The sequence below is a fragment of the Molothrus aeneus genome, chromosome 19, assembly GCF_037042795.1.
Source record: "Molothrus aeneus isolate 106 chromosome 19, BPBGC_Maene_1.0, whole genome shotgun sequence".
In the NCBI taxonomy this organism is placed as follows: Eukaryota; Metazoa; Chordata; class Aves; order Passeriformes; family Icteridae; genus Molothrus; species Molothrus aeneus.
In genome coordinates this window covers 7,824,654-7,848,477 of record NC_089664.1, presented here as the reverse complement: position 1 = coordinate 7,848,477, position 23,824 = coordinate 7,824,654, and the positions used below count along the sequence as shown (strand labels likewise).

General features: G+C 54.2%; 2 protein-coding genes across 2 annotated transcripts; one reads left to right on the top strand and one right to left on the bottom strand.

Moving 5' to 3' along the window:
• Positions 1–6,555: 6,555 nt before the first annotated feature.
• On the top strand, positions 6,556–11,218 carry SLC2A6 (solute carrier family 2 member 6). The gene is made up of 10 exons (XM_066563042.1): positions 6,556–6,656; positions 7,168–7,330; positions 7,651–7,857; positions 8,651–8,750; positions 9,280–9,491; positions 9,629–9,781; positions 10,070–10,178; positions 10,419–10,592; positions 10,831–10,976; positions 11,061–11,218. Exons 1-10 carry the CDS (start codon positions 6,556–6,558, stop codon positions 11,214–11,216), a joined length of 1,521 nt encoding a protein of 506 aa, XP_066419139.1. The 3' UTR covers positions 11,217–11,218.
• Positions 11,219–11,714: 496 nt separating this feature from the next.
• Positions 11,715–22,363, bottom strand: CACFD1 (calcium channel flower domain containing 1). The gene is made up of 5 exons (XM_066563102.1): positions 22,237–22,363; positions 17,662–17,734; positions 16,902–17,027; positions 16,688–16,795; positions 11,715–16,226 (listed from the first exon to the last, which is right to left on the bottom strand). The coding sequence occupies exons 1-5, from the start codon at positions 22,361–22,363 to the stop codon at positions 16,133–16,135; spliced, it is 528 nt and encodes a 175-aa protein (XP_066419199.1). The 3' UTR covers positions 11,715–16,132.
• Between the last annotated feature and the right edge of the window lie 1,461 nt (positions 22,364–23,824).

The window sequence follows — 23,824 nt, the reverse complement described above, 5'->3', positions numbered from 1 at the left end:
GGTTTTTTTCTCCTCTATCCAGTCACAAAATTGAGAGAAACTCACAGTCATGAAGGCACCTGAGGATTTTTCTATTGCACATAGGGCTTGCCCTAAAGGCCCCTGAATAAAATCCTGGTGCACTATGAGCTTCCAAAACCTCCAATCCACTTTGGTTTAATTGAAGATATTTAGTGTCACTTTCAATGATATCAAATGGGAAAGCAATTGAGGGCTGGGGTGTTGGGGACAAGCCAGGATCACAGGACAGGACACTGTTATGCCATTGAAATAATGTAATATCTGCCCAGAAATCCTCAGGAGTCACTGCAGGACTAACAGGTGGCTGTAACAAGATTATCCTATTTACAGATCTGCAGCCGGGCAGAAATGTGATTTCAAGTCTCTGCTTTCACTCCAAATTCCATCCACGAGATTTTCTGACAGCAGGATAAACAGGTTAAAAGGTGCCTATAAAAATGGGCTTATCAGAATCTCCTGATTCCTCTGCTTTGAGGATGCAGCTGCCTCCCACTGGGCATTGTATGGGAATCCCAGCTCATCTTGGCCTTTTTATAGGATGCTGCAGCAGAGGGAGCATCAGGCAGCATTTTGGGCAGAGCATCAGGTCTGCCCAAAATCCCAAATTAGCCACAAAATAAATAAAAATAAATTAACATTCCCACCCTGGATCCCAGCCAGGTGCTGGAGCAATTCAGGAGATGGGGATGCAGTCACCAGCAAAGGGGTGAGGGTCTGTGGGTCCCAGAGCAAAACTCCATGGAAGTGCCTGTGGCCAAAGGTGGGAAAAGCAGGAACCCTGCCCCTTGCTCCTGGGGATGGTCCTGACAGGCTTGGAAATGCCAAGAGCATTTTTCTTCCCAAGGCAAAGCAGCTGGGAGCACCACACAAAATGTGCCCCACAGCATGTGGGATTCCACAGGGGCTGGGCCCCACCCAGCTCCAGCTCCCTGAGCCAGCAGGGCCCAAGGTGGAGGGGTCACACCTGCCCCAGGGTGTGCCTGGGGATGGTGGCAGGACAGGGCAGGGACAGGAGGGCCCTGGGAACAGCACAGACAGCATCCCCGGGGACAGCACAGAGAGCATCCCTAGGGACAGCACAGAGAGCATCCCTAGGGACAGCACAGAGAAAGAATCCCTGGGGACGAGAGAGAGAGAGAGAGAGAGAGAGAGAGAGAGAGAGAGAGAGAGAGAGAGAGAGAGAGAGAGAATCCCTGGGGACAGCACACAGAGCATCCCTGGGGACAGCACAGAGACCATCCATGGGGACAGCAGAGAGATAGAATCCCTGGGGACAGCACAGAGAGCATCCTTGGAGACAGCACACAGAACATTCATGGGGACAGCACAGACAGCATCCCTGGGGACAGCACAGACAGCATCCCTGGGGACAGCACAGACATCATCCTTGGTACCCCGGGCCAGCCCCTCAGCACCTCAGGTGTCCCCAGCTGCTGGTTTCCCCTGGGCTCACACCCCACACAGCCCCTGTGGGCTCTCCCTGGCTGCTGGCACCCTCCAGTCCCTCTGTCCCACACCCTGGCACCCTCCACCCTCCCAAGCCCTCCTGATTTTGCCATTTGGAGCGGCGGGCAGGCTCCAATGTGTTCCTCATTAGGAGGGGCAGACAGCCCAGCCAGTCTGAGCCCTAATCTCCTTTCCAGTTGGTGTCCCTCAGCAGATGTACAACAAGTGCTGGGATATTTTAGTGGGCATGTGTGGGACAGAGCCACTGGGGTTTTTTTTCCAGCCAAGGGGGATGGATAAAATGCTGTGGCTGGAGGCTGTGATGGACAGCAGGTCCAGGGAAGGCAGCTCTGCTGTGGTTTATTTTACCAAGGGCTTTGCTGGAAGAAGTGGTGATGAAGTTAACAGCCTGCAAGCCATAATTGGCTCACATTAAAGTAAGGAAATGATATGTTTTGTTTTCCTCTTTTTTTTTTTTTTTTCAATCATATTAAACAGGCAAAACCCACACAGAGCCAAAGAAGGAGCAGGCAGCAGCTCTCAGGAATTTAGGGGGGAGATTTTTTGTCCCAAGTGTAAAGAAATCCAGTCCTTGCCATGAAAGAAAAAGTAATTTGAACTTCAAAATACCCAGCAGAAGCGGGCAAGGGAAGGGGGATCCAAAAAATTCAGGTTGTGGCATCACCACAGGCACTGCTCCAAAGCCTGGCCCAGCAGCTCCAAAGGGACTCAGTTAAAAAAAAAAAAAAAAAAAAAAAAAGGTGCACTTAAAATTCTTCTTCAAATAATTTTATTTATTTATCCTGCCACCTGCCAGCAAACACAGAGTGTCATAAACCTTGCTGGTGCCTCTGGATGTGCAGGATATTTCCTGCATTTGTTCCTAAAATTCAATTTTTAGCCCCTGTGGCTGCATCCTGATGTGGGCTGAGCCTGGCAGTGGCAGAATCCTCATCCCAAGGTCACCATCAGCCTCTCAGGCCTGCCCTGGAGACATCCCTGCAGGGATCCCCATGGATGTGCAGCCCTGTGCCCACCAAGATCTCACCCAGCACCCAAACCCTGTCCTGGCTCAGCACCAGGGCACTGAGAGCCACCAGGGCCCATCCCAGCTGGGAGCAGCCACATCCCAGCACTGGATTTGGGGGAAAATCCAAAAGCTCAGCATCCCTGGGGACCCCCAGCCCTGCATTTGTCACTGCACAGGTGACCCCACCACAGCAGCCAGGCAAGGCAGGACAGATGCAAGGGGTGCAAGGACATCCCGGGATCCCTCCCTCTCTCAGGAGCCACCACAGCCCTGGGGACATCCAGCATCCAGAAGCGTCCTGCCCTGACACTGCTCACACCCAGAGCTGCCACAGAAGTCACAGTGAGTGACAAAGTCACCACATGGCACAGGAAGGGCTGGAAACCCAGAACCTTTCCCCACATCCCCTTTTTATGCACTGTCCCAGTTTCACTTGTACCCACAGCCAGTGGAATTTGTGGGTCATGGGATTTCATGTGACATCAAAAAAAGCCCCCCAAGCAAAAATATCCCACTTTTGGTGCATTCCCCACCCACTGAAGGGCACACACACATCTTCCAGCTCATCCCAGTTCCTCGGGTAGCCAGCTTGGAAGTGGGACACTAAAACCCCTCTCTCCAAGCATGAGGACATGAACAACTCTTCCATTTGCATGGCAACAAGGAAATCCCTCAAATTCAACCATTTTCCAACTTGTAAACAACAAAAAAACCCCAGATAACCTCAATGGGAAATTCTAGTTTTGTTTGGAAATGTCATTTCCAAATGGCACATGAGAAATCACACTCGGACCCAGCCCTGCTGACAGGCAAATATTTATCCCCACAAAATTTCCACATAAACCCATCACTTTTGTCAGTAGGTCTGGACACTGGGAGCAGAGTGGGAAGGCAGGGAAAGGGAAGCCAGGAGGCACAGGGAGCACCAGCCCTGCCCAGCAGGTCAGAACCACAGCGAGTCCCTCTCAGATCACTGCAAGCTCCTCCAGCCTCATTCCGAGGCACGATGCAGCTTTTTCCAATGCATTCACAGCAAAGATTTAATAGGATTTCCAAGCTATTTGCACCTTTTTTCCAATACATGCAGCCCATGCCAGCCTCCCTTCCCAAAACCTGCAGCACTCCATCATTCAGCTCTGTGTTGGAGCAGGGAGGATCCTGTCTCACACACATTTCTCAGTCCATCAGGCAGAGTTATTCCTCTGCTCTGTGTTTGGATACTCACAAAGCCATTACCATCCCTCTCATGCACATCCATCATCAGGCCTTCAAACTCCAGAAAGCCCCAAAAAAACTATTTTCCACTCACCATGCAGCCTGCCAGGCTCTGCTCTTCTACTCTGCGTTCCTTCATCCATCGAGAGACATTTCAGCAAGTTCAGAGTCCGACCAAATAAACAGATGGCAGCCTGAAAGGTGGTGATTTTCTGCTCTGAGGAGGGAGAGGGGTGAGGGATTCAGCCAGGGAAGAGCTGAGCTCTGTCTGCCTGGTTGGAAAAGCCACCCTGGGTTCCAGGTGCTGGTGCCCACGGGGAGCTGGGGGTGCAGGAATTGTTTTCCAAAGCTGTGGGGTTTTGGAAAGCTGTGGGAGGACGAGGTGGAGCTGCTTCCTGAGCTGGGAGTCCCCCAGTTGCACCTCCCAGGGGTGTATCCAACAGCAGGCCAGACCCCAGCCAGCACCCACCTTCACCCCACGTGTCCCCAGCAGCCACCAGCCGCCTCCTGCATGGCTCTGCCAACCCAGCACACGCTGATGTGCAAGGAAATATTCCATCATTTCACCTCTGCACCACCCTGATGGCTCCTCAGCAGGAACCACGCTCCCCAAAATCACCCCCTAAGCAGCACCACGCTGCAAAACTCCAGCTCTGCCCCAGCCTCAGGATGTGGGGGATGCAGAGGGAACCATCCCTGCCCCAACCCAGGGCAAACCAGCCCTGGGGCTGCCCCAACCCAGCACAGCCACCAGGCGTTCTTCCATCCTGATCCAGCACTCACCAGCTCAGACTCACAGCAAGATTTATGAAAGGATGTGGCCAGATGAGCGATAGAGATGGATAGCCCTGAGGAGTGACTGACTTCTCCCTTACAAGAGGGATAGAAATTAATTTATGAATTGGGTTACTTGAGTTGCCAAGTGGCTTTGATGCTGGTTATTTTTTTGCATATGTTCGTGATCTATCTCCCAGCTGTTGGGGGGGAGGAAGGTCCTGGGGAGCTGGAGCAATGCATCACTGAGCCGAGGCAGCCAACAGCTCTCAACAAAACCAGATTGCCCTTTAATCAGCCAGGGGTTGCTCTGCTTTCCCAAAGTGGGCACCTCAGCCCTCCCCAGTTCACCCTGGAGCTGTTATTGGCTGCAGACGAGCAGGAGCCACTGCCATGTGAGACTGGCCAAGCACAGCCCACCAGAGACAGCCCTGCCTCTGAGTCTGCTCTCACCTCACCTCACCTCACCCACCCCTTGTCTGGCTTGGAAGGACCCACAGCAGGTCAGGGAGATCTGGGGCAAGGTGGTGGATCCTTTATTCCTTACCAAAAATGCACTTTTAGAAAAAAAAAAAACACTGAGCAGAGGGAGGATGTGGTGCAAGGAGTTGTTCCACCACACCCGAAGGACTCCCTTCCCTCAGGGGACACTCAGGGACAGAGCAGCCCAGGGGCTGAGCCCCGAGCCAAGAGCAGCACAGACAGCAGCTCCCCCCGAGCTGCTCCCTGCCCAGAGTTACAGGTGCTTGGAGGGTTTTCAAGACACAAAGTAATTTCCTGCTTGAAGCAGTTGACAAATCTGCACAGAAACTGGAGAACCCTCTGTGTTTCAGGGATGGATGCTGCAAAATCATGCAGTGGAAGCCAGCCCAAATTCATGGAGCAAAGTGCAAGCAAGGGAGGAAACTGCTGGTGCCTGCTGATGGAAGGGCACAGGCACCAGCTCCAGGTCTGTTGTGACCTCCCTGCTCAGACCAACACAGAGCTGAAAATTTTTTGGATGAGCTGTCCTGCCCACCCCTCTGTCCCACCAATCCATGACCTTTCTTCCTATGGGGAAATCAGAGCCCTGAGTGCCTGAGTCAGCTGTAAATCCCCTGCAGGATCAGACAGACAAGGCAGCTCTTGGTGGCTGCAGAAGCAGAACCACAGAGGGAAGACACAGCAGCTCCTGAGGTGTCACTGCAGCCCCCACACGGGCTTGGGGGTGCAGAAACCATCCATGTGTTCAAAAAGTACCAGGGGCCAAGGGGAATGATGGAAACAAGAGGAGCACTGTGGTAGTTTGGGGAAATAGAGCTTTTGCTAATTAAATCCAAGTGGCTTTGGGTTCAGAGGTAGCAAGACACAGACTAAGCCCTTTCCTACAGCATGAGTTTGGACGTGCAGATGTCCCAGCACAGAGAGACAAGGGGTTGGGGGAGCAGGGTGAAAGGACAAATCCACCCATGGGCAGCCTGGGGCCCACCCATTGTGGCAGAGATGCTGCTCTCCCCCCTTTTCCATCCTCATCACTGCCCTTCATCCCCATCCCCTGCTCCTTGTGCCCACCCCACGTTCACCTCCCTCTGCTTTCCTCTCCTGCCTCTTCCCCACCTCTGTTCTACACTGGAAACCCTTTCCCAGGGTGGCTCTGGAGGCTCCCACAGATGGAACTTTCCCCTGTAAACAGAGGCAGCACTGGGCTGGTCTGACTGGTACCAGTTCCTCAATGGGACAAATGTGACCTTAGCAAGGGGACATTTCTGCTGGTGAACCCAGCTCTGTGAGGACCATCCCTGCAGTGGGAGGGGTTGGTGTCTGTGGGGCTGGGCAGGGTGAACACTGCAGGGCATCTCTGTCACTGTCACTGTCACCCCGTGGCTCTCCTCCTGCTGGTTTTCTGGCCCCCCCAGTTTCCTGCTGTGGGGCAGCTGGGTGTAAGCCCACGAGGCACAGATTTCTGTGATTAGGCAACGCCAGGCAGCCTCTCCCCTTTCGCTTTCAGCTGCTTCTTCTTCCCCTTCCCCTGGGCAGCCCCAGCATCCGCCCCGAGAGCAGCAGCAGCAGCAGCAGAGCCCTGCACGGCCATGGAGAGCAGGGACCGCGAGCCCCTGGTGAGGAAAACGAGCTCCTCGTACCACACCTTCCCCGAGGCCACTGCCAGGAGGCTCGACAAGGAGTACCTGAGGTGAGGAGCAGGCTGGGCAGAGGTTGGGCTGTGCCCCCCCTCCCGAGGGCAGTGGGCTGGGGGGAGCTGGGGGAAGAGCTGGTCCAAATTCCTGCCCCTGCTGAGCTGCTTTGAGACAGGATCTCATCCTGCCCAGGGTGGCTGGATGAGCCCACTTGGCAGCCTGATGGGTTTGTGTGGCTCTTATGGGGGTAAGGGGTCCTGCTGGGGGCACAGGGGCTTTGAAAGAACCTTTTCTTTGCTCTGCTGGGATGAACAGGCTGCCACTGGGTCCGTGGTGCCACCCAGCTCCAGCCTCTGCTCTTCTTGCTTTGTTGAACCCCCTGAAAACTGCCTGGCACAGAGAGAAGCACTAACACAGAGAAACCCCACCAGCCTGGGCCTGTGCAGAGCCATTCCCCAGGAAAATCCCTCCCTGGGTGTCACCAGAGCCTCGGCAGAGGCTGGGGGAAGCAGGGTTTGTGTTTCTGCTGGCACCCAACACGTCCCTGTCTCTCCGTGCCTCCCCCAGGAGCCTCCACAACAAGCGGCTCTACCTGGCTGTGTTTGCCGCCGTCCTGGGCAACTTCAGCTTCGGCTTCGCCCTGGTTTATCCCTCCCCCGTCATCCCTGCCCTGGAGGCTCATCCCAGCCCTGCGCTGAGGCTGGACCAGCACACAGCGCCCTGGTTCGGGGTGAGGAGCAGGGGAGCGGGATAGGGCAGAGCCGGGGGATGCCTGGAGGGGATGCCAGGCTCACACAGCACCCTGGTTCGGGAAAAGGAGCGGGGTTATCCCTGCCAGGATGGGGCAGAGCCGGGGGGTGCCAGGCTCACACAGTGCCCTGGTTATAAGGAGATGGGGGTCAGGATGGAGCAGAGCCAGGTGGTGCCTGGGGGATGCCAGGCTCACTCAGCACCCTGGTTCAGGGTAAGGAGCGGGTTTAGTTCTGCCAGGATGGGGATGCCGGGGGAGATGCCAGGCTCACCCAGCCCCTCTCTCCGCATGCCCCGCAGTCGGTGTTCACGCTGGGAGCGGCGGCGGGCGGGCTCAGCACGATGCTGCTCAACGACTGCCTGGGCCGCAAGCTGAGCATCATGTTCTCGGCTCTGCCCTCGGCGCTGGGATATGCGCTGCTGGCAGGAGCCCAGGGCCTCTGGATGCTGCTGCTGGGCCGGGTGCTGACGGGCTACGCCGGCGGAGTGACCTCCGCCTCCATCCCGGTAATGTGCCAGGGGAATGCGGGGCAGGAGGGGCTGTGGATGGGCAGGAGGTGCTGTAGATGGGCAGGAGGTGCTGTAGATGGGCAGGGGGTGTTGTGGGTGGGCAGGGGAATGCAGGGCAGGAGATGCTGTGGATGGGCAGGGGGTGCTGTGGATTGGCAGGGGGTTGCAGGGCAGGAGATGCTGTGGATGGGCAGCGGGTGCTGTGGATGGGCAGGGGTGCTGTGGGTGGGCAGGGGGTTGCAGGGCAGCAGGTGCTGTGGTGCCCTGGATGAGCTGGGGGATGATGCTGCGGCACCCCGCTGCTTTTCGGAGGCACCAGCAGAGCCCCGGGGCTGTGTCTGGGCGAGCGGGGATGGGGAGGATGCAGCACCAGGGCTGGGGAGGGTGTACCCGCTGTTGGTGCTGGATTTCCTCGCCCGCAGGAAAGACAAGGCAGGTCCTCAGCCCCTGCTCCTCCCAGCAGTTATTTCCTCCCGAAGAGCGGGCTCGTGTTTCACACAGAGGGGAAGGCAGGGGTTGAGTAACAGCAGGGCACCTCTTTCCAGTAACGGAGCCACTGGAGCACTTCTCCCACACCGGGGGGAGGAGGGAAGTGGTGCTGCTGGCCAGGCTGTCCCCTCCTCTGGCCAGAAGCAGCGGGACCCATCAGGTCCCCACCCCAAGAGGGCAATTCCCCAGCAATTTGGGTTTCCTCTGGTCACAGGGTGTGACTGCGAGGTGACAGAGGGCAGGAGCAGCGGGTGACAGGGGGATGTTGCAGCTCTGTGAAGCGTGTGCTGTCCCTGTGCAGGTTTACATCTCGGAGATCTCCCACCCGGGGGTCAGGGGGATGCTGGGTGCCTGTCCCCAGATCATGGCAGTGCTGGGCTCCCTCGTCCTGTACGCTCTGGGTAAGTATCTCTGTGTTGTCCCAGTGCAACACTGTGGGGAGGGGGGCCTTAAAATAAACAATCTTCTCAGCAGGTGAGGGCTTGTTCCCCTCGTACCCACCACCACAGTTGTGCTGAGGGGGCTGGACAGGTCATTCATGCCCCTTGCCCTGGTGTGTGTGCTCTGAGGGATGAATCCATTGCCCACACGGACCTGTGGCCACCGCTGTGCCCACAGATCCAGGTCCTGATGAGGTTTTGCCAGGCCTCATGGACAGCACACAATGATATCCCTGTGCATCACCTGCCAGCACATGCCCTGGTTGCAGCAGGATCTTGCTGGATACTCTCAGATTTGCTGGAATTTCCCCATATCCTACAGCTGGAAATGCTGCTGTAATAGGAGAGAATACATTTGAAATACTTTTTTTTTATTATTACTATTTTTCCTGCTGGGTTTATTAAGTGAAATCATTGGGGTGCCCAGGTGCAGGCAAGGCCAGGACACCCATTCCTGAGTGGTTTTCCCCTAACTGTGCTGCTCTGGCAGGGCTGGTCCTGGACTGGCGCTGGCTGGCCGTGGCCGGGGAGGTGCCGGTGCTTGCCATGGTCCTCCTGCTCTGCTTCATGCCCAACTCGCCCCGGTTCCTGCTCTCCCAGGGCAGGGAGGAGGAGGCCCTGGGCTCCCTGTGCTGGCTGAGAGGTCAGGACACAGATTATGCCCGGGAGTACGAGCAGATCAAGGACAGCGTGAGGAAGCAGGTGAGGAAGATCAACACAGGGAAATGTAACATGAAAACTGCAAAATCCATCCCCTGGGCAACTCCTGAGCCACCCTCTGGATGCCACATGGCTCCCAAGGTGTTCTCATTTTGTGTTTCTGCCTTTGTGCCCCCCAGAGCCGTCGGGTTTCCTGTGCTGAGCTCAAGGACCCCTTCCTTTACAAGCCCATCCTGATTTCGGGGCTGATGAGGTTCCTGCAGCAGCTCTCGGGGGTCACCTGCATCCTCGTGTACCTGCAGCCAATATTCAAGAAAACATCTGTCATCCTGGTGAGCCCTGGGCTTCAGCTCCTGCTCAGGCTGCCTGGGCCTTCACTGAGGGTTGCTCAATGCTCCCACTTCCCTACAGACACAAAACCCTTTTTTAAAGGACCTGCCCTGCAAAAGGCTGAGGGAGGACAGGGAGCAGGACTGGCCCCACTGTGTCCCTGCTCCTCCTCCGAGTTCAGGCTCATCATCTCCAGTCTCCTACTGGCAGAACAGCCTTGGCCAAGCCATCAGCAGCTGTAGGCACCAGTCCCTTCCCCCAGCTCAGCTTCCCCATGGGTTTTTTTGCAGAAAGCAGAGTATGATGCAGCTCTGGTGGGCCTGGTGCGTCTGTCCGCGGTGGCCATCGCTGCTGTGTCCATGGACAAAGCTGGCAGGAAGATTCTCCTGTTTGTATCAGGTGTGGCTCTCTCCACTTCTCCCACTGTCTTCCCAAGGGACGCTCCTATTGAAGGATTTTCAGGAGCTCTGCAAGTGTGCAGGAGTGAGAACTTCAGCCCTACAGGGCTCAGGAAGAGAGGCAGGGAGGTCTCTTTCCTTTGCTGGTGCTTCAGCTCCTCAGCAGGGGCATTCCCAGGAGCTTGGCATGGACAGGATCACTCACCCCTCATTCTCACTGTGCTGCTGCCTCTCTCCACAGCTGGTGTCATGTTGGTCTCCAACCTGACCATGGGGCTCTACATCCACTTTGAGCCAGCTTCTCACAATGGCACTGTGGCCAACACCACCCTGGCGAGCTCTGCCAACCTCCCTGCTGAGCCAACAAACTACATCACCCTCATCCCCCTCCTGGCAACCATGTTCTTCATCATGGGTAGGTGCAGAGAGCACGGGACTGGCCACCAGCCAGGGGAGGGTGTTTCTCATCCAAGGCAGGGTGATGTGGAGCAAGGAGATTGGGGTTGGAGGGGGAAGGAAGGCAGATGTCCCAGGAAGAGCAAGAAAGGTGGCATGAGAAATGACATGAATGGGAGGGACAATGGTTGCTCAGGGTTCTTCTGCACTCCTCAGTGACCTTCAAGGCCTGATCCCCCTCCCCTCCTGCCCTGCAGGTTATGCCATGGGCTGGGGCCCCATCACTTGGCTGCTGATGTCGGAGATCCTCCCTCTCAAAGCCCGTGGGGTCGCCTCAGGCCTCTGTGTGCTCGTGAGCTGGCTGACAGCCTTCACCCTGACCCAGTTCTTCCTCCCAGTCGTGGTGGGTACTGCCTGGGGGTGTCCACAGCCCCTCCCCAGCCCCTCTCTGCACCAGCTCACAGCTGCTTTCTGCTCCACTTTCCAGAATGCCTTCGGCCTCGAGGTGCCCTTCCTGTTCTTCGCTGTCATCAGTGCTGGGAACATCTTATTCACTGGCTGCTGTGTCCCTGAAACGAAAGGCAGGTCTCTGGAGCAGATTGAGGCTTTTTTCAGGACTGGCAGGAGGTCCTTCCTGAGGTAGCAGCTGCCCTTGCTCAGGCTGAGGGCAAAGCAAACTTGTGCTGCTGGAAGTGGAGGCTGGAGCTCCCTGTGGGAGAGGAAGGGGCAGCAATGATCACCTTGCTCTGGCTGTAGAAGTTGCCAGCTGGAACTTTGCCTTCTCCTCCTGTCAACCCTTGGGATGGGAGCAGGTCACCAGCAGGGCCAGGCTGGAGGTAAAGGTGTCCTGGAAGAGTAACAGTGTGGACAGGAGACTGTGGTTGCCCTTTGCTCAGCAGCCTGAGGGTCTGAGGGCTTGTCTGGAGCTGAGTTTACAGCTTGAGCTGCTCTGGCAAAAGCTCATCATGTAGCTGCAAGAATAAAACAGTTTTGCCTCCAACTGCAAGACATTGCCTTGATTTGCAGAGAAGGGAGGGATGGGAGAGGCAGAGCAGGACTGGGGCAAAGGGACCACAGCAGCCTGCAGCTCCCCAGAGCAGTCTCAGGCACTCAAGGACTGTGAAAGAGGCAGAGCCAGATCTTTTGTATAAAAAGCTGCCACGTTTTATTGCTCTAAAAACACACATTACACTAGAAGCCTAATGAATAAGACCAAATACAGTTCACAAAGAAAACCCAGGACAAAAGAATGGGAACAGACAAACATCCAGCTGTAGTGCAAGTGATTCCCTGTGGGAAAGACACAGTGAGTACTGACAACACTTTGTGCTGGGGTGGGTCCTTCCCACCACACAAAGAGGGAGGTGGATGTGCCTCCACCTCCATCACTTTGAGATTTCAACTGCATAGTTAGTGGCAAATCAGTCTTACCCCATTCCTGTGTGTCCGGCAAGATTAAGAACCTTTTAAAATTATTTTTTAGAACTAACCCGAGGTAAAACACAGCTGCAGGAGGTGGTTATGGCTGTAAGGACAAATGGCCTTGCTCAGTCCAGCCTGACTCCTCCCAAAAGGGCAGAGGCACAAAGGCTGAGCTGGGACAGGATGTGCCCAAGCATTTGTCCAAGCTCCTGAAATGCACTTGGCACCCTGAGGGCTGTTCCTGGGACATTCAGCCTGCTGTCCTGAGGAAGCAGGGGGTAAAACAGCGTGTTTGAGCCAGCCCTCCAGATGTGCCAGCTGCCATTAGGATCTCCTGCAGCAGGAGATGAGAAATCACCTAGGAGGAGATGTGCTTTATCACAGCATTAATTTAAAACAGCCTAGGACAGAGGGAGAGTAGTGGGCCAAAAAAAAAAAAAAACACAGAAAACACTCAGTATTAAACCTACCCTTTGCTGCTGAGACCCTTTTCCAGAAAGATGTTCAGCCCTGGCTGGAACACAACTTTTTCTAAGCATGGCCTGACTACAAGAGGTCTCAAGAGCCTCTGGTTTCCACTGACTTTCTGAAGATCAGGATTTCTGGCAGCCCTGTGCTCAAGCATTCTCTTTCTCACATGGCTATGGACCAGCTCTTGATATCTTCACTTCAGTGAAACCCTTCCCTGAAGACAGTGGATGTTTTTTCCTGAGGAAAAAAATGACAGAGATGAATTGAGCTTCCCAGGGCCCAGCCTGAGGAGGAAATGCCCCACTAGGAAACGAGGCTGGACTCCAGCTCCTGAGAGAACCTCACTGAAGGAGCAATTTCTGAGTGACCTCCTTCCTCCAGCACAGCAAGTCCCAGGGCTCTTGCTACAACATTTGGAGTGTGAGAAATCACAGTGGCTCTTTCCAGAGGTAGAATGGTGTTTTTATTCACTGCACACACAGAGAACTGATGGGTGTTACAGAAGCAGCTCCTGCCCGGAGCAGCGAGCTCTGCCCTGCTCTTCACACACCATGGGCAGCCCCAGGGGACACAGAGCCACCATGCACGAGTGACAGAGGCATGGAAGAGTGGCACAGTGCATAAACCTGCCCTGGTGACTGGTGTGTGACCGGCCACTGCTCCCCAGGGGTCCTTCCAGCTCGCTGTCCTCAGCGTGTCACCCCCCTGAGCCCTCACATCATCTCCTTTCCAAGGCCTGGAGAGCAGACCCTGCTCCACAGAGCCCCTCTGGATCAGCCAACCCACCTGCAAGGGTTGGGTTGAGCCTGTGAAACCTCCAGAGCAGGGTTTGAACTTCATTTGTCCTCACACAGCTCCAAGCACCCCGAGGGTGCCTCTAAACACAACTAACACCCACCATGCACTGGCATTAACTACTGGGATCTACTCTACTCTAAAGCTCCTTCCTATCTCCACCAAACAGGCCCACATGGGGGTGAGACCATCCACTGATGTCACTACAGCTCTTACAAGCCAGGGTGCTGTCACCAAGCCTGTCTGCAGTGCTGGCAGCACCTGGCTTGGTTCCTGCTGCAGCAGACAGCCAAAATTCCCAAGGGTTCCCACCCAGACAGGCCCCTGCAGGAGTCACCACCCTTGGAGCACAGATCTGAGACACCTCCAGTGGTGGCAGCACAGACACTTCAAGCACTGTGGCCAAAGGCTCCAGCCCAGCTCTGTTAGGGGAGTCCCTGAGACCCATTTTCATTTTGGGGCTGAGCTTTGCCACCCTCTCATGGTGGCAGATTGATGCAGATTCCTCCCTTGCCTCAGCCCCAGGGTCAGACCCTGCTGCCACCAAACACTGTGACAGCACTGCTGGGGCTTCTGCCTCGGTGACAAGGAACAGAGTGGGCCCTGCAGGTGCCCTGGAGCAGCACCCACCTGCCCCAGCCCCAGGGACCATGGCAGGAGGAGTGGCAGATGAGGGTCCCACCAGCTCTGTGCTCCCTCAGAGCGCCGTGGAAGTCTCAGCCCTTGAGCTCTGCTTTGCCTTTGGCCTCCTGACACTAAAGCTACTGCAGAACTACTCACAGAGCAAAGCTGTCACTACCATTGACATGCATCAGTCTGCAACATTCCTCTACTAAACACTACAGAACTCCCCACACCCCCCTGAAATCAAAGCCTGTGCCCACTCCTGAGGCAGGACTCTGCCCTTGCAGCACCCAGAGGTTTTTCCCTCTGGAGTAGCCCCCATTCCTCCTGCATGGCCCCTGCATTGCATCCAGCACCAGGGATCAGCCAGGGGCTGGGAGCTCCAAACCACCACAGCATTGAGGGAAAAAAACTTCCTTTAGGGAAAAAACCCAGGCTGGTCATGCCTGCTCTGCATCCCAGACAAGGGGTGTGGGAGCAATCCCAGTTCAAAGGTGGGGGGGAAAGGGGCTTTGCACAAAAAGGGTTTCCACATCCAGGAAATCCTGGCTGGTGGGAATTCTCACAGCTCCTGAGCTCCAGGGAAGAAGCAGCAGCTCACAGGAGCCAGCAGCTTGAGGAAGGGCAGGGTTTAAGGAGAGTTTTCAGCATGGACAGACCCCTCTGACAGACAGACAGCACTCAGGCTCCAGCAGCATTTCTCAGAGCACAGCACAAGCCCTCTGTAGCCAAGGATTCAAACAGGGACACACAGTGCTGGTGGCTGTCCCAATCCAGCAGTTACAGCCCAGTTTTCCTCCCTTCTCTCTCCCAGAAGAAGGGGAAAACACAGTTTGTCAAGCTTGCGGCCCAGAACAAGACAAAGGGGTCAAAGGACAACACACCTTTTTTGAAGAGTCTGAGAAACCCTCTGAAGGCTGAAATTGGATTTTGCAGCAGCCAGGGCTGTCCCTGGGTTCAGAGACCCCTGGTGAAATGAGGCAGCCCTGTGAAGGACAGGAAACAGAGCACTCCTTTCTCTTATATCCAGAGAAAAGGAGTCCCATCAAAGTACTTAAATAACTAGAAATAAATTATTCCCCTTTTTCCTAATCAAAACAAAAAGCAACCATATAAAAATCAAATAAATTAAAATCCCCAGGACAAACTGGGGTCAGAAGAGGGGGATCTGGAGTTAGTGAGCAGTTTTGTACTGCATGGTACAAAGCAAACAGAAAATACAATGTGAAAACCACAGAAACAGCCTGGAATAGCAAAGTAAAACATCCCAGCTGTCCACACTGAAATGGTGCAGCCTCCTCTCTGTTTGCACAGGGAAGTTGTGCCACCTTCCCACACAAAACCAGCTCAGGATTGATGCAAAAAACCACAATGCCAAAGACCAGGCAAGCAGAGCGGGTCCCTTCACAGAGGGATGCAGAGTCCCAGGCTCACGAGGCAGGAATGCTCCTGCTCCTGACCCTCAAACCAGCAAAAAATCCCACTTGGCTCAAGAAACAACATCCTTTTCAGCTGAGGTACAGCAAATATTGTTTCCCTTCTGCCCCAATAAAAGAGTGAAGCTTAAGGAAAGTGCCCTTATTAAGACAAAGTAATTCATTTTCATAATTCAAGTAAATGGCAGTCACTGACTGTAGCTGTATCCAGAGGAAGCAGGGACTGTGCTTTGGAGGTCCCAGGATCTGCCCAGCAACTCTGGCAGCTCCCTTGAAGAGATGGATTTTATCTTTAGATGGATTTTTCCTGGAAATCCTTTCCCATGCACCAATGCCTCCAGCGCTTGGTCCCATAATTAAAACAGTGGAAGAAGACTAAGGTTAAGCACCAGGGGGTTTTAGGTGTTGTACCTGGGAAGGGCCACCCCAGGGAGTGTTCCTAACACATGGAACCTGCACTGGCAGGTCCTCTGTCCCTCCTCACCCATCCAGAGGGCAGTCAAAAAAAAAACAATAAAAGGTTGTGAAAGCAGCACTCAGAGAGCCAGCACCTCTGCAGTGAAAAGGAAAGAAAATATTAAAAAACAGGGGCAATGCTTGTGTTGAGGGTTGAGGAGAGAAGGAGCGACGTGCTGAGGTCTGACTGCTGGTGTGAGGAGAGGACACAGCCTGCCCCAGCCCCTGAGATTTCCACTTGCTGCAGTGTCCAGGGAAATCGTGGTGTAGCAGGAGTGGAGAGGAAGAGGGAAGGGCTGAGGAGACTTCCAGATTTTCACCATGTCCAGGAGATGCCACCCAGAGCTCGTGTCCTTCAGAGAGCCTGTCCCTCCAGGCTCCCCGTGAGCTTCTCTTCATCCATCTGCTTCTGCTGCTGGTGGATGCGGGCGTAGGAGATGGCATCTCCCCTGTGGGGACAAGGGACAGCGTGGGCATGGCAGGGACTGTCCCAGCTGGGCCTGCCTCTCCGTGCCAAGGGGCTCCAGGGGTCAAACCACACTTGCTGGCCCTCCCCAACCCCCAAAGCTGGGCCCATCCACCCAACAACTGCAGACAGAAGAGTGGGACCCTCAGAACTCCCAAAACTCAGAGCTTCAGCAGCCCCCAGCACCTTCCCTCACAGGCAGAAGGGTGCGACCCTCAGAACTCCCAAAACTCAGAGCTTCAGCCCCCGGGACCTCCCCTCGCAGGGCCCTGAGGTGAGGGAGATTTTCTCTGCGATGAGGGAGAGTGTGGAATGATCCACACTCACACCTCAGCACGGTTTGTGCACGAGCAAAGCAGAGCCCTAGGGAGGCAGATGGGGCAGCTCTGGAGCTCCATCTCCCCCTTTCCCTGCCCTCCACACGAGCACCTGAACCTCTCTTACTTCTTTCCCAGGGCCGACATTCCGTAGAGCACGCCGGTGGCGAAGGCGATGGCGTTGCCCAGGAGCGTGGTCAGCGTCAGGCTGAGCATGACGGGGAACACGGCCATGCTGCAAGACAGGGGCAGCCCTCAGAGCAGGGCCCTGCTCCCCACGGGCTGCAGGGGTGTTCTTTCCCCGGGGTGTGCCCACCATGAACCCCCAGGAGCATCCTCACCCGCAGTAGAAAGCTGCTTTCTGCCAGGCCCGCAGCCGGTCGGCCCTGGCGGCCACAGCGTTGGCGAACTCGATGAACTGGCAGCAGAAAGGGGCCTCACACAGGAACAGCACGAAGGCGTTGAGCCTCCAGAGAGAGCAAACCAGAGTTAATCCTGCTTTTAGGCACCAGAGTTTGGGTCAGCAATGCCCCCCAGGCCCACAGAGACCAGATATTCCATGCTCCGTGCAGGTGGAGGGGATGGTGAGGCCAGGCCCTGCTCTGCTCCCGCCTCAGTTCTTGATAATTTCCAAATTTCCCAGCCCTGCTGCCCCAGATTGATTTTGGACAAGGGTATCTCCGTATTTGCTCTCCTGAGAGAGCAAACCAGAGTTAATCCTGCTTTTAGGCACCAGAGTTTGGGTCAGCAATGCCCCCCAGGCCCACAGAGAGCAGATATTCCATGCTCTGTGCAGGTGGAGGGGATGGTGAGGTTGGGCCCTGCTCTGCTCCCCCCTCAGTTCTTGATAATTTCCAAATTTCCCAGCCCTGCTGCCCCAGATTGATTTTGGACAAGGGTATCTCCGTATTTACCTAAAAATGCATCAAGAAATAATATAAACAGAATAAACCTAACATCTCAACCTGCCTGGCAATTCCCAGAGCCTGGTGGATGTTTCACCCCCATCCACTGCCCAAGCTGGGCAGCTTTGCCCCCTCAGTGGGGTCTGGTTAATGATGCCTCCCTCCCAGCAGGAAAAGAAAAATAAACCCTGCTCACATCATCCACACGCCAGCTGCAATGTTCAGGGGGTTGATGGTGACACAGTTCCAGAGACCAGCAAAGGCACAGGCTGGAAAGAAAGAGGTTTTCAGTGACCACCATGACCCTGAATGCCCTTGGCCAGCACCTGTGGGCACTGGCTGGTGGGGGAAAAGGTCTGGTGGCCCAAAAAGAGCCTGGAATGCAGGGAAGAGCCCCCCTCTGGTATCCTTTTGCTTTGAGTGCTGTTCCAACAATTATTTCCCTTGTGTAGAACAGCATTTTCTTCCACATGGAGTCCAGGATGTGCACCTGGATTTTATGTGCCAAGGTAGACAAGCAGTGCCAGCAGGTTCCAGCTCTGAGCAGCACAGGGCAAGTTCAGCAGAAACATGGCTTGCACACAAAAAAATAATAAATACAGCAGAGGTGAACCCAGCTCTGCCACTCACTGCTGGTTCTGTGGAGCTCCACCAGAAAAGAGCCAAGGTCTCTGCTAATACAAAAGGAAGAGAATAAAGCCCAAAATAACCCCAGTGCTCTCCTGGCTCTGCAACTCAGGGAGAGGAACCAGGCAGCAGTGACTGAGCTGAGCTGCACCCACCTCTCTGCTGCCTCATTAAACTTGCAGAGTGTTCCTGGCACCTGATATGGGCCCTTCCCTCTGCCAGGGCCAGAGCTGGCACCAGGAACTCGAGCCCAGCTGGGAGGGCAGGAGACACACCTCAGCAAACATCATCACACTGCAAAATGGATTCTATAGCCTTTAAAGGGGATGATGGAGAGCAGCACAGCCCCTCTCTGAGGATGAGACCAGCCTGGATTGAGAAATTTGGGTGTCTGCTGAGGGGATCCCTGAGCAGAGCTGCTGTGAGCAGCCCTGACCTTCAAAAGCCTGGCACATGCTTGCAAGGTTTCTTTTAAGCAGTCGCTGCTGAATCCTCAAAGTTCCTTTAAAAATAGTTATCCTTGTTTACCAGGCTGGGAAGCAGAATTGCAGGCAGTGACAGGACAGATTGAAGGTCATCCCATGAGCAAATGACCTCCTGGTATTAGGAAATACCAAAAACCATTATTTTTTAACACTTCCTAGAACTAACTGCAAAGGACCCAAAATCTTTTGGAGAGTCCTGCAAGAACAAGATCAGCTAGCAGAGGGGATATTCCAGAGGATGTGCTAATATCTGTGCTCCAAGGGCACTTCTCACCCTCCCATCCCACAGGTTCCACTGTCACTGTCCCCACACTGCAGGGGAAACTGAGGCACGGGGCTGAGATGATTTGTTCATGGTCACAGGTGCAAACAGCTGGAGGGGAGGAATGGCAAACAGGGTTCCTGGGAGCTGCGGGCAGCATGGAGAGCAGGGCCCAAATCTGGGGGTCCCAATTCCCTGTGATCACCAAACCCTTGGATGCTGATGGAAGAGGAGCTCAGGGGAAGCATCCCAGGCTTGTGGCACTCGTTGTCCCCCAGGAAAGGACATTCCTGACAATAATGCTGAGTGATTTTCTGGCATTTTATAATTAGCAGAGGAGCAAAACCTCTCAGTTATCCCAAAACACAGCAAGAACTGGGGCAGGACCCCATAGCAGAGCACAGAAGTGCTGGGCAGTTCCCAGCAGGTCTCCACCACACAACAAACCAAGGGAAGCAGAATGTTCTTTTCCAAGCAAGTTTTTTTCCCTAATCAAACCAACCAGGGGTTGTTTGGCCAGGGTTCTGGTTCGGTTTTGTCCCCAAACACTCCAAAACAACCCTGCAGCACTGTGTCCCTGCAGCACTCCTGGCTCAGCAACCAGCCTGGTTGCCAGAGGACTAATGACCCAGGAAGCAGAGCTGAGCAAGCCCCACGTCAGCAGGAGCAGCAGGAAAGGAGTCAAAGGTTTGGGATCACAGGAGCACTGCCCCCAGAGCTGCTGCCAACAGCCACAGAACAACTCAGTGACCTTGGGTCTCCTTTGCAGAGCTGCTGGTCCCACACAGCCTGGTACATCCTTGTCCCACCAGGGCAGGAGCTGATCCCACCCATGCCAAGCCAAAATTTTCTTTTTAAAATATTTTCTTTTCAATCAGAGGCCTCACAATAGGGTTAAAACACAGATAATGCTCCGTGGCACGTAAGCTATGGGAGACACACAGTTCTGCCATTTGTTTAACTGCTGTCCCATCTTGAATCCCTGAGGAAGCACAAATAACTGGGAGCTAAAATGAGGGGGGAAGGACACCCTTCCCTACAATGGCTCTATTCATTTCCAGCAGCTGGTCACCGTCCTCAACACAAGCCTATTTTTGCTCCTAGAGTGTTTTACAAAAGCCACAGACTCTCCTTGTCCCATTACAAACAGGAACACAAGGAGAGAAGGGACTTGGCCAAGGTCACCAAGCCAGCATGTGCAGGAGCCAGAAAGGGATCCTGAACCTTGTCTGTCTGGTTCTTGCTCCAGCCCTTGGATTTTTCTGGCTGAAGCAAGCTGTGGCTGCAGGTGTTTGCATGTGGCAGATGTTGTCTGCTGGTCTCACCTCCACTTACAAAGTTTCTCTTCCTTTCTGAGGGAATTTTTCCTTCTGTAAGAAATAATCCAGCCCTGCAGCAGCATTACAATCCAGTTGCTCACAAAATTTATAAATTAGTTCTGTTCTTTCACAGCAAGCTCTGAGAACAACAGCAAACTCCAGCCTTGCTGGTTTATTCATCACCTCTTTTCCAAACCATCCACCTTCAACAAGGTGATGCTGAACAAGCAGCATTTTGAAGAGAAATGTTGGTAGCACGGGGCACTGGTTGTTTTTTCCACAATTCCCCTTTTCCCTGTTCATAAGGAGAGTTTGTGCCTCATTCTCTGCCTGATAAAGAGACAGGGCTCCAGAGCCAGCTGTCACTCCCCAAATCTTTGGCAAACCCTGTTAAGAACCTGGCTCTTCTTCCAAAAGCTTCTCCCAGACTCACCCAAAGACATAAAACTCTCATCTTTCCTGTAAAAACAAGCCATGAGGTCGCAGAGCTGTGAACAAAAGGTTGGGAAAATAATCCAAGTATAATTCAGCTGCTTTGAAACACAAAGACAGAGAGGGAAAAAGAAGAAATTTGCACTTTCAAGCCACTCATAAGCTGTCATAGCACGAGGCTGGCAGTGCCACCAGCATCACCTACCAGCTCTTCACCCTCCATCCACATCACCCTGAGCTCTGCATGGGATAAAACTGCAGGGAAAGTGCTGAGGCTCCTGCTACAGCCACAGCCCGTGGGAAAGAAGCTGCTCCTCTGAACCCCCACCTGGGACCTGCTCCACAGACACTTCCCAGCTGGGTCTCCTGGCTGCTGGCCGGGCCAGGAGCGCGGGGGCCTCCGGCAGGGCACGGGGTGTTCAGAGCAGTCCCACCAAATCCTGTCACACCTCCAGCATTTCAGCACCTAGCACATGGAATGGTGAGAGCAGCACATGTTTTACCAGCCTGGCCAAAAAGAGCTTTCAGGAGACTGCCCAGTGATACCACAGGGTGCAAATGTCAGCTCCAAAACCATCATGGGGTTGTGCAGCCCAGCCCCGAAGCAAAAGGCAGGCACGGGAAGGGGCAGGCAGGGGGAGAGGGTGATCAGACACAAAGCTCCAACTGACGGAATAAATCAGGGCTAATTGCACTGGCTGAGAAACCTTCTTGTTTAACTTGAAGTCGTGGACCTGAAGCAGGAGAAATTCTCCATCCTGTGCTCTGCAGGAGATCAGACTAAGCGGTCATAACAGTCCCTCCTGCTTTTAAGAGCTATTAATCTCTCCACAGAATGTAGCAAAACAGCACTCCAGGACAGGCTGATTTCTGGCAAAGTTGCTGAGACTCTTTCCCTGGGAAAATTTTTTTCAGCAGCAGGTAATTCTGAGCTCAGCCAACTCACTCTGCGTCTGCAGCTCCGTTCTCTCTGTCCTACCAAAGCCCTTAAAAGCACACAGCACAAACCAAAACCATTCTTCACCTTCAGTAAAACCTACGGGCAAGCCTTCTGCAATCAGCAACAGGAGCAATGGGAAACATGCTCTGACAGTCAGGATGGGGGGAAAAAAAACAAGTTGTAGGAACATATAAACACCCAAAAGTCAAAAAGGATAAACCAAACCCTGTGGCCATTCTTCCAGCCCTGACCTGACCCCCATGAGCCTGGTGCTCATAGTAAAACCATCTAAATTGCCTGCCAGGCACTAGGGCTCAGCTGCTGTTCCCATCACTGCCAGGGAGTGCCACAGCCAAGAAGAACCTCAGGGATTTGCAGATTGCCCTGTGACGTCCCCACTGTGGGTGCCAAAGTTCAGCAGGCTCAGTGAGCACAGAGCACATCCCTGGTGGGCTCAGTGAGCACAGAGCGCATCCCTGGTGGGCAGCTGAACCCATCCTCCTGCAGGCACAGCCACCACTCTCCCTTCTGCCCCAAACACAGCAACACAGCTCCCAGAGCTGGCACCAAACCATCAACCCAAAAACCCTTCATGGCACAGCCAACATGACCCCTGAAATGGGGTCAGGACCCCAGAATGGGGTCAGGGCCCCAACAGGAGCCCTGTCATGCAGGAGGGGGCACACAGAGGGGAGGGGATACTCACACATGCCCCCGATGACCCCGGCAATCCTGCAGAGCCACCTGTACCACCAGGTCATGCCCTCATCGGCCGCTGCTGCCTCGGGGGCTGCTGCTGCTGCTGCTGGGAGCTGCTCATCCTGCGAGCTCATCTCCCCCCACTGCCGGGGGCTCAGCGCCCTGCTGCCCACCTGAGCCCCCAGGTGTCACCCCCTCCTGCAGCCAGCCCCGGGGACAGCCCCTAAAGGCAGGCCTGGGCCTGTGCCCGTGTCCCCATGCAGGGCTGGCCCCCCAGGGCTGACAATGGAGGGTGGCTGGCTGCAGAGCGGTGATGCCAGCGGGCCTGGAGCTGCTCCACGGCCGGCTCGAGCTGCATTGTGGGTCCCCCCCGGCAGCAGGCAGGGCTTTGCCTTTGATGTCACTCGCATTAAAAGGCTGTGGGCAGAGCTCTGCTGCTCACATTCATCAGCACAGGCACAGCCAGCACCTCACACCAGCTCTGGGTGCCCCTGGGAACAACTGGGTGTTGTTATCCAGGCAAGCCAGTGTTTGCTTTTCCAGAAAGGGAAACAGGAATCCTCTGTTTTCCAGAAAGGGAAACAGGAATCCTTCCCACTGATGGGAACTGAACGCTGTTGCAAAATTCTGCTCTCCAGATAAGAGGGTTGCACTCCCCTTATCTGACTGGAATTAGGTTTTCTCCCCAAAAATGCGAGCAGAAGTAGCACTTTGCAAGTAGGTGCCCCAGCTGGCAACCTGGTGGTGTCCAAATGGGACAGGGGAACACCCTGAACTCTCCTGAGGGAGGAAGGCAACAGCTGCATTTTGTGCAGATGAACATGGAACACAAGCAGAGCCCAGCTCTGCACAGTCGATCTGGAACAACAAATAGCAGTGAGACTTGGGATCCAGAGCAGAGTGGGAAGACAGATCCCATCTGCTAAAAGGTTACAAAAAAGGGATTAAGGAAAGGATGTCTTTTCATTACCATCTCCTGTCAGACAGGAAATGAAGGCCCAGGGCCTGCATCACCCACGCACTGCAGAGGGATAGCTGATGTATCCAGCTCCTCGAGGATCTCACTTCAGGAATCTATTTTCTGGCTCCTCCAGGAATGGAATGTAAATCTGGAGGCTGGCAAGCAAAAAACTCCAGGTTTAACCAGCAAAAAAAACCAGCTATTAATTAAGAAGAGTATTTGTGGTTGTAGAAGGATGTCAGAGAATCCGAGAGAAAGCAGGAGCAGGGTTAAAACTGCCCAGGCAGAACCATTTATTGCATCCAGCATGAAGAGCAAGTGCAGATGTGTCCAGCCGGGCTCCAGGTGCAGAAAAGACCCTTTAAGCAGTATATTGTGATTTTGAGGAGGATGACAGATTTGGACAAAAGCACAGCCCAATGTTCAAGATACTAAAAAAAAAAAGAAATAACCTAAAAATTCATTTAAATGAAACTTGTGTATTTGCCACTGCTCTAAAATCTCTCTTCCTGCTACAGCTTGTCCATGCAGCCTCAACCACAGTTCTTGTCAAATGAAGATACAGACTGATAGCACAGCTACTGTTCTTATCTGAATAAGTCAGACCTGGCATCAAACATGGCATTAATTCTTT

Excerpts from the sequence above, each read along its gene's own strand:
- SLC2A6 (XM_066563042.1), top strand. The coding sequence starts at position 6,556 with ATGGAGAGCAGGGACCGCGAGCCCCTGGTGAGGAAAACGAGCTCCTCG. Across the intron at positions 7,858-8,650 it reads TGACCTCCGCCTCCATCCCG|GTTTACATCTCGGAGATCTC; the intron begins GTAATGTGCCAG and ends GTCCCTGTGCAG. Across the intron at positions 9,492-9,628 it reads AGGACAGCGTGAGGAAGCAG|AGCCGTCGGGTTTCCTGTGC; the intron begins GTGAGGAAGATC and ends TGTGCCCCCCAG.
- CACFD1 (XM_066563102.1), bottom strand. The coding sequence starts at position 22,363 with ATGAGCTCGCAGGATGAGCAGCTCCCAGCAGCAGCAGCAGCAGCCCCC. Across the intron at positions 16,796-16,901 it reads AAAGCAGCTTTCTACTGCGG|CATGGCCGTGTTCCCCGTCA; the intron begins GTGAGGATGCTC and ends CCTGTCTTGCAG. Across the intron at positions 16,227-16,687 it reads ATGTCGGCCCTGGGAAAGAA|GGGAGATGCCATCTCCTACG; the intron begins GTAAGAGAGGTT and ends TTGTCCCCACAG.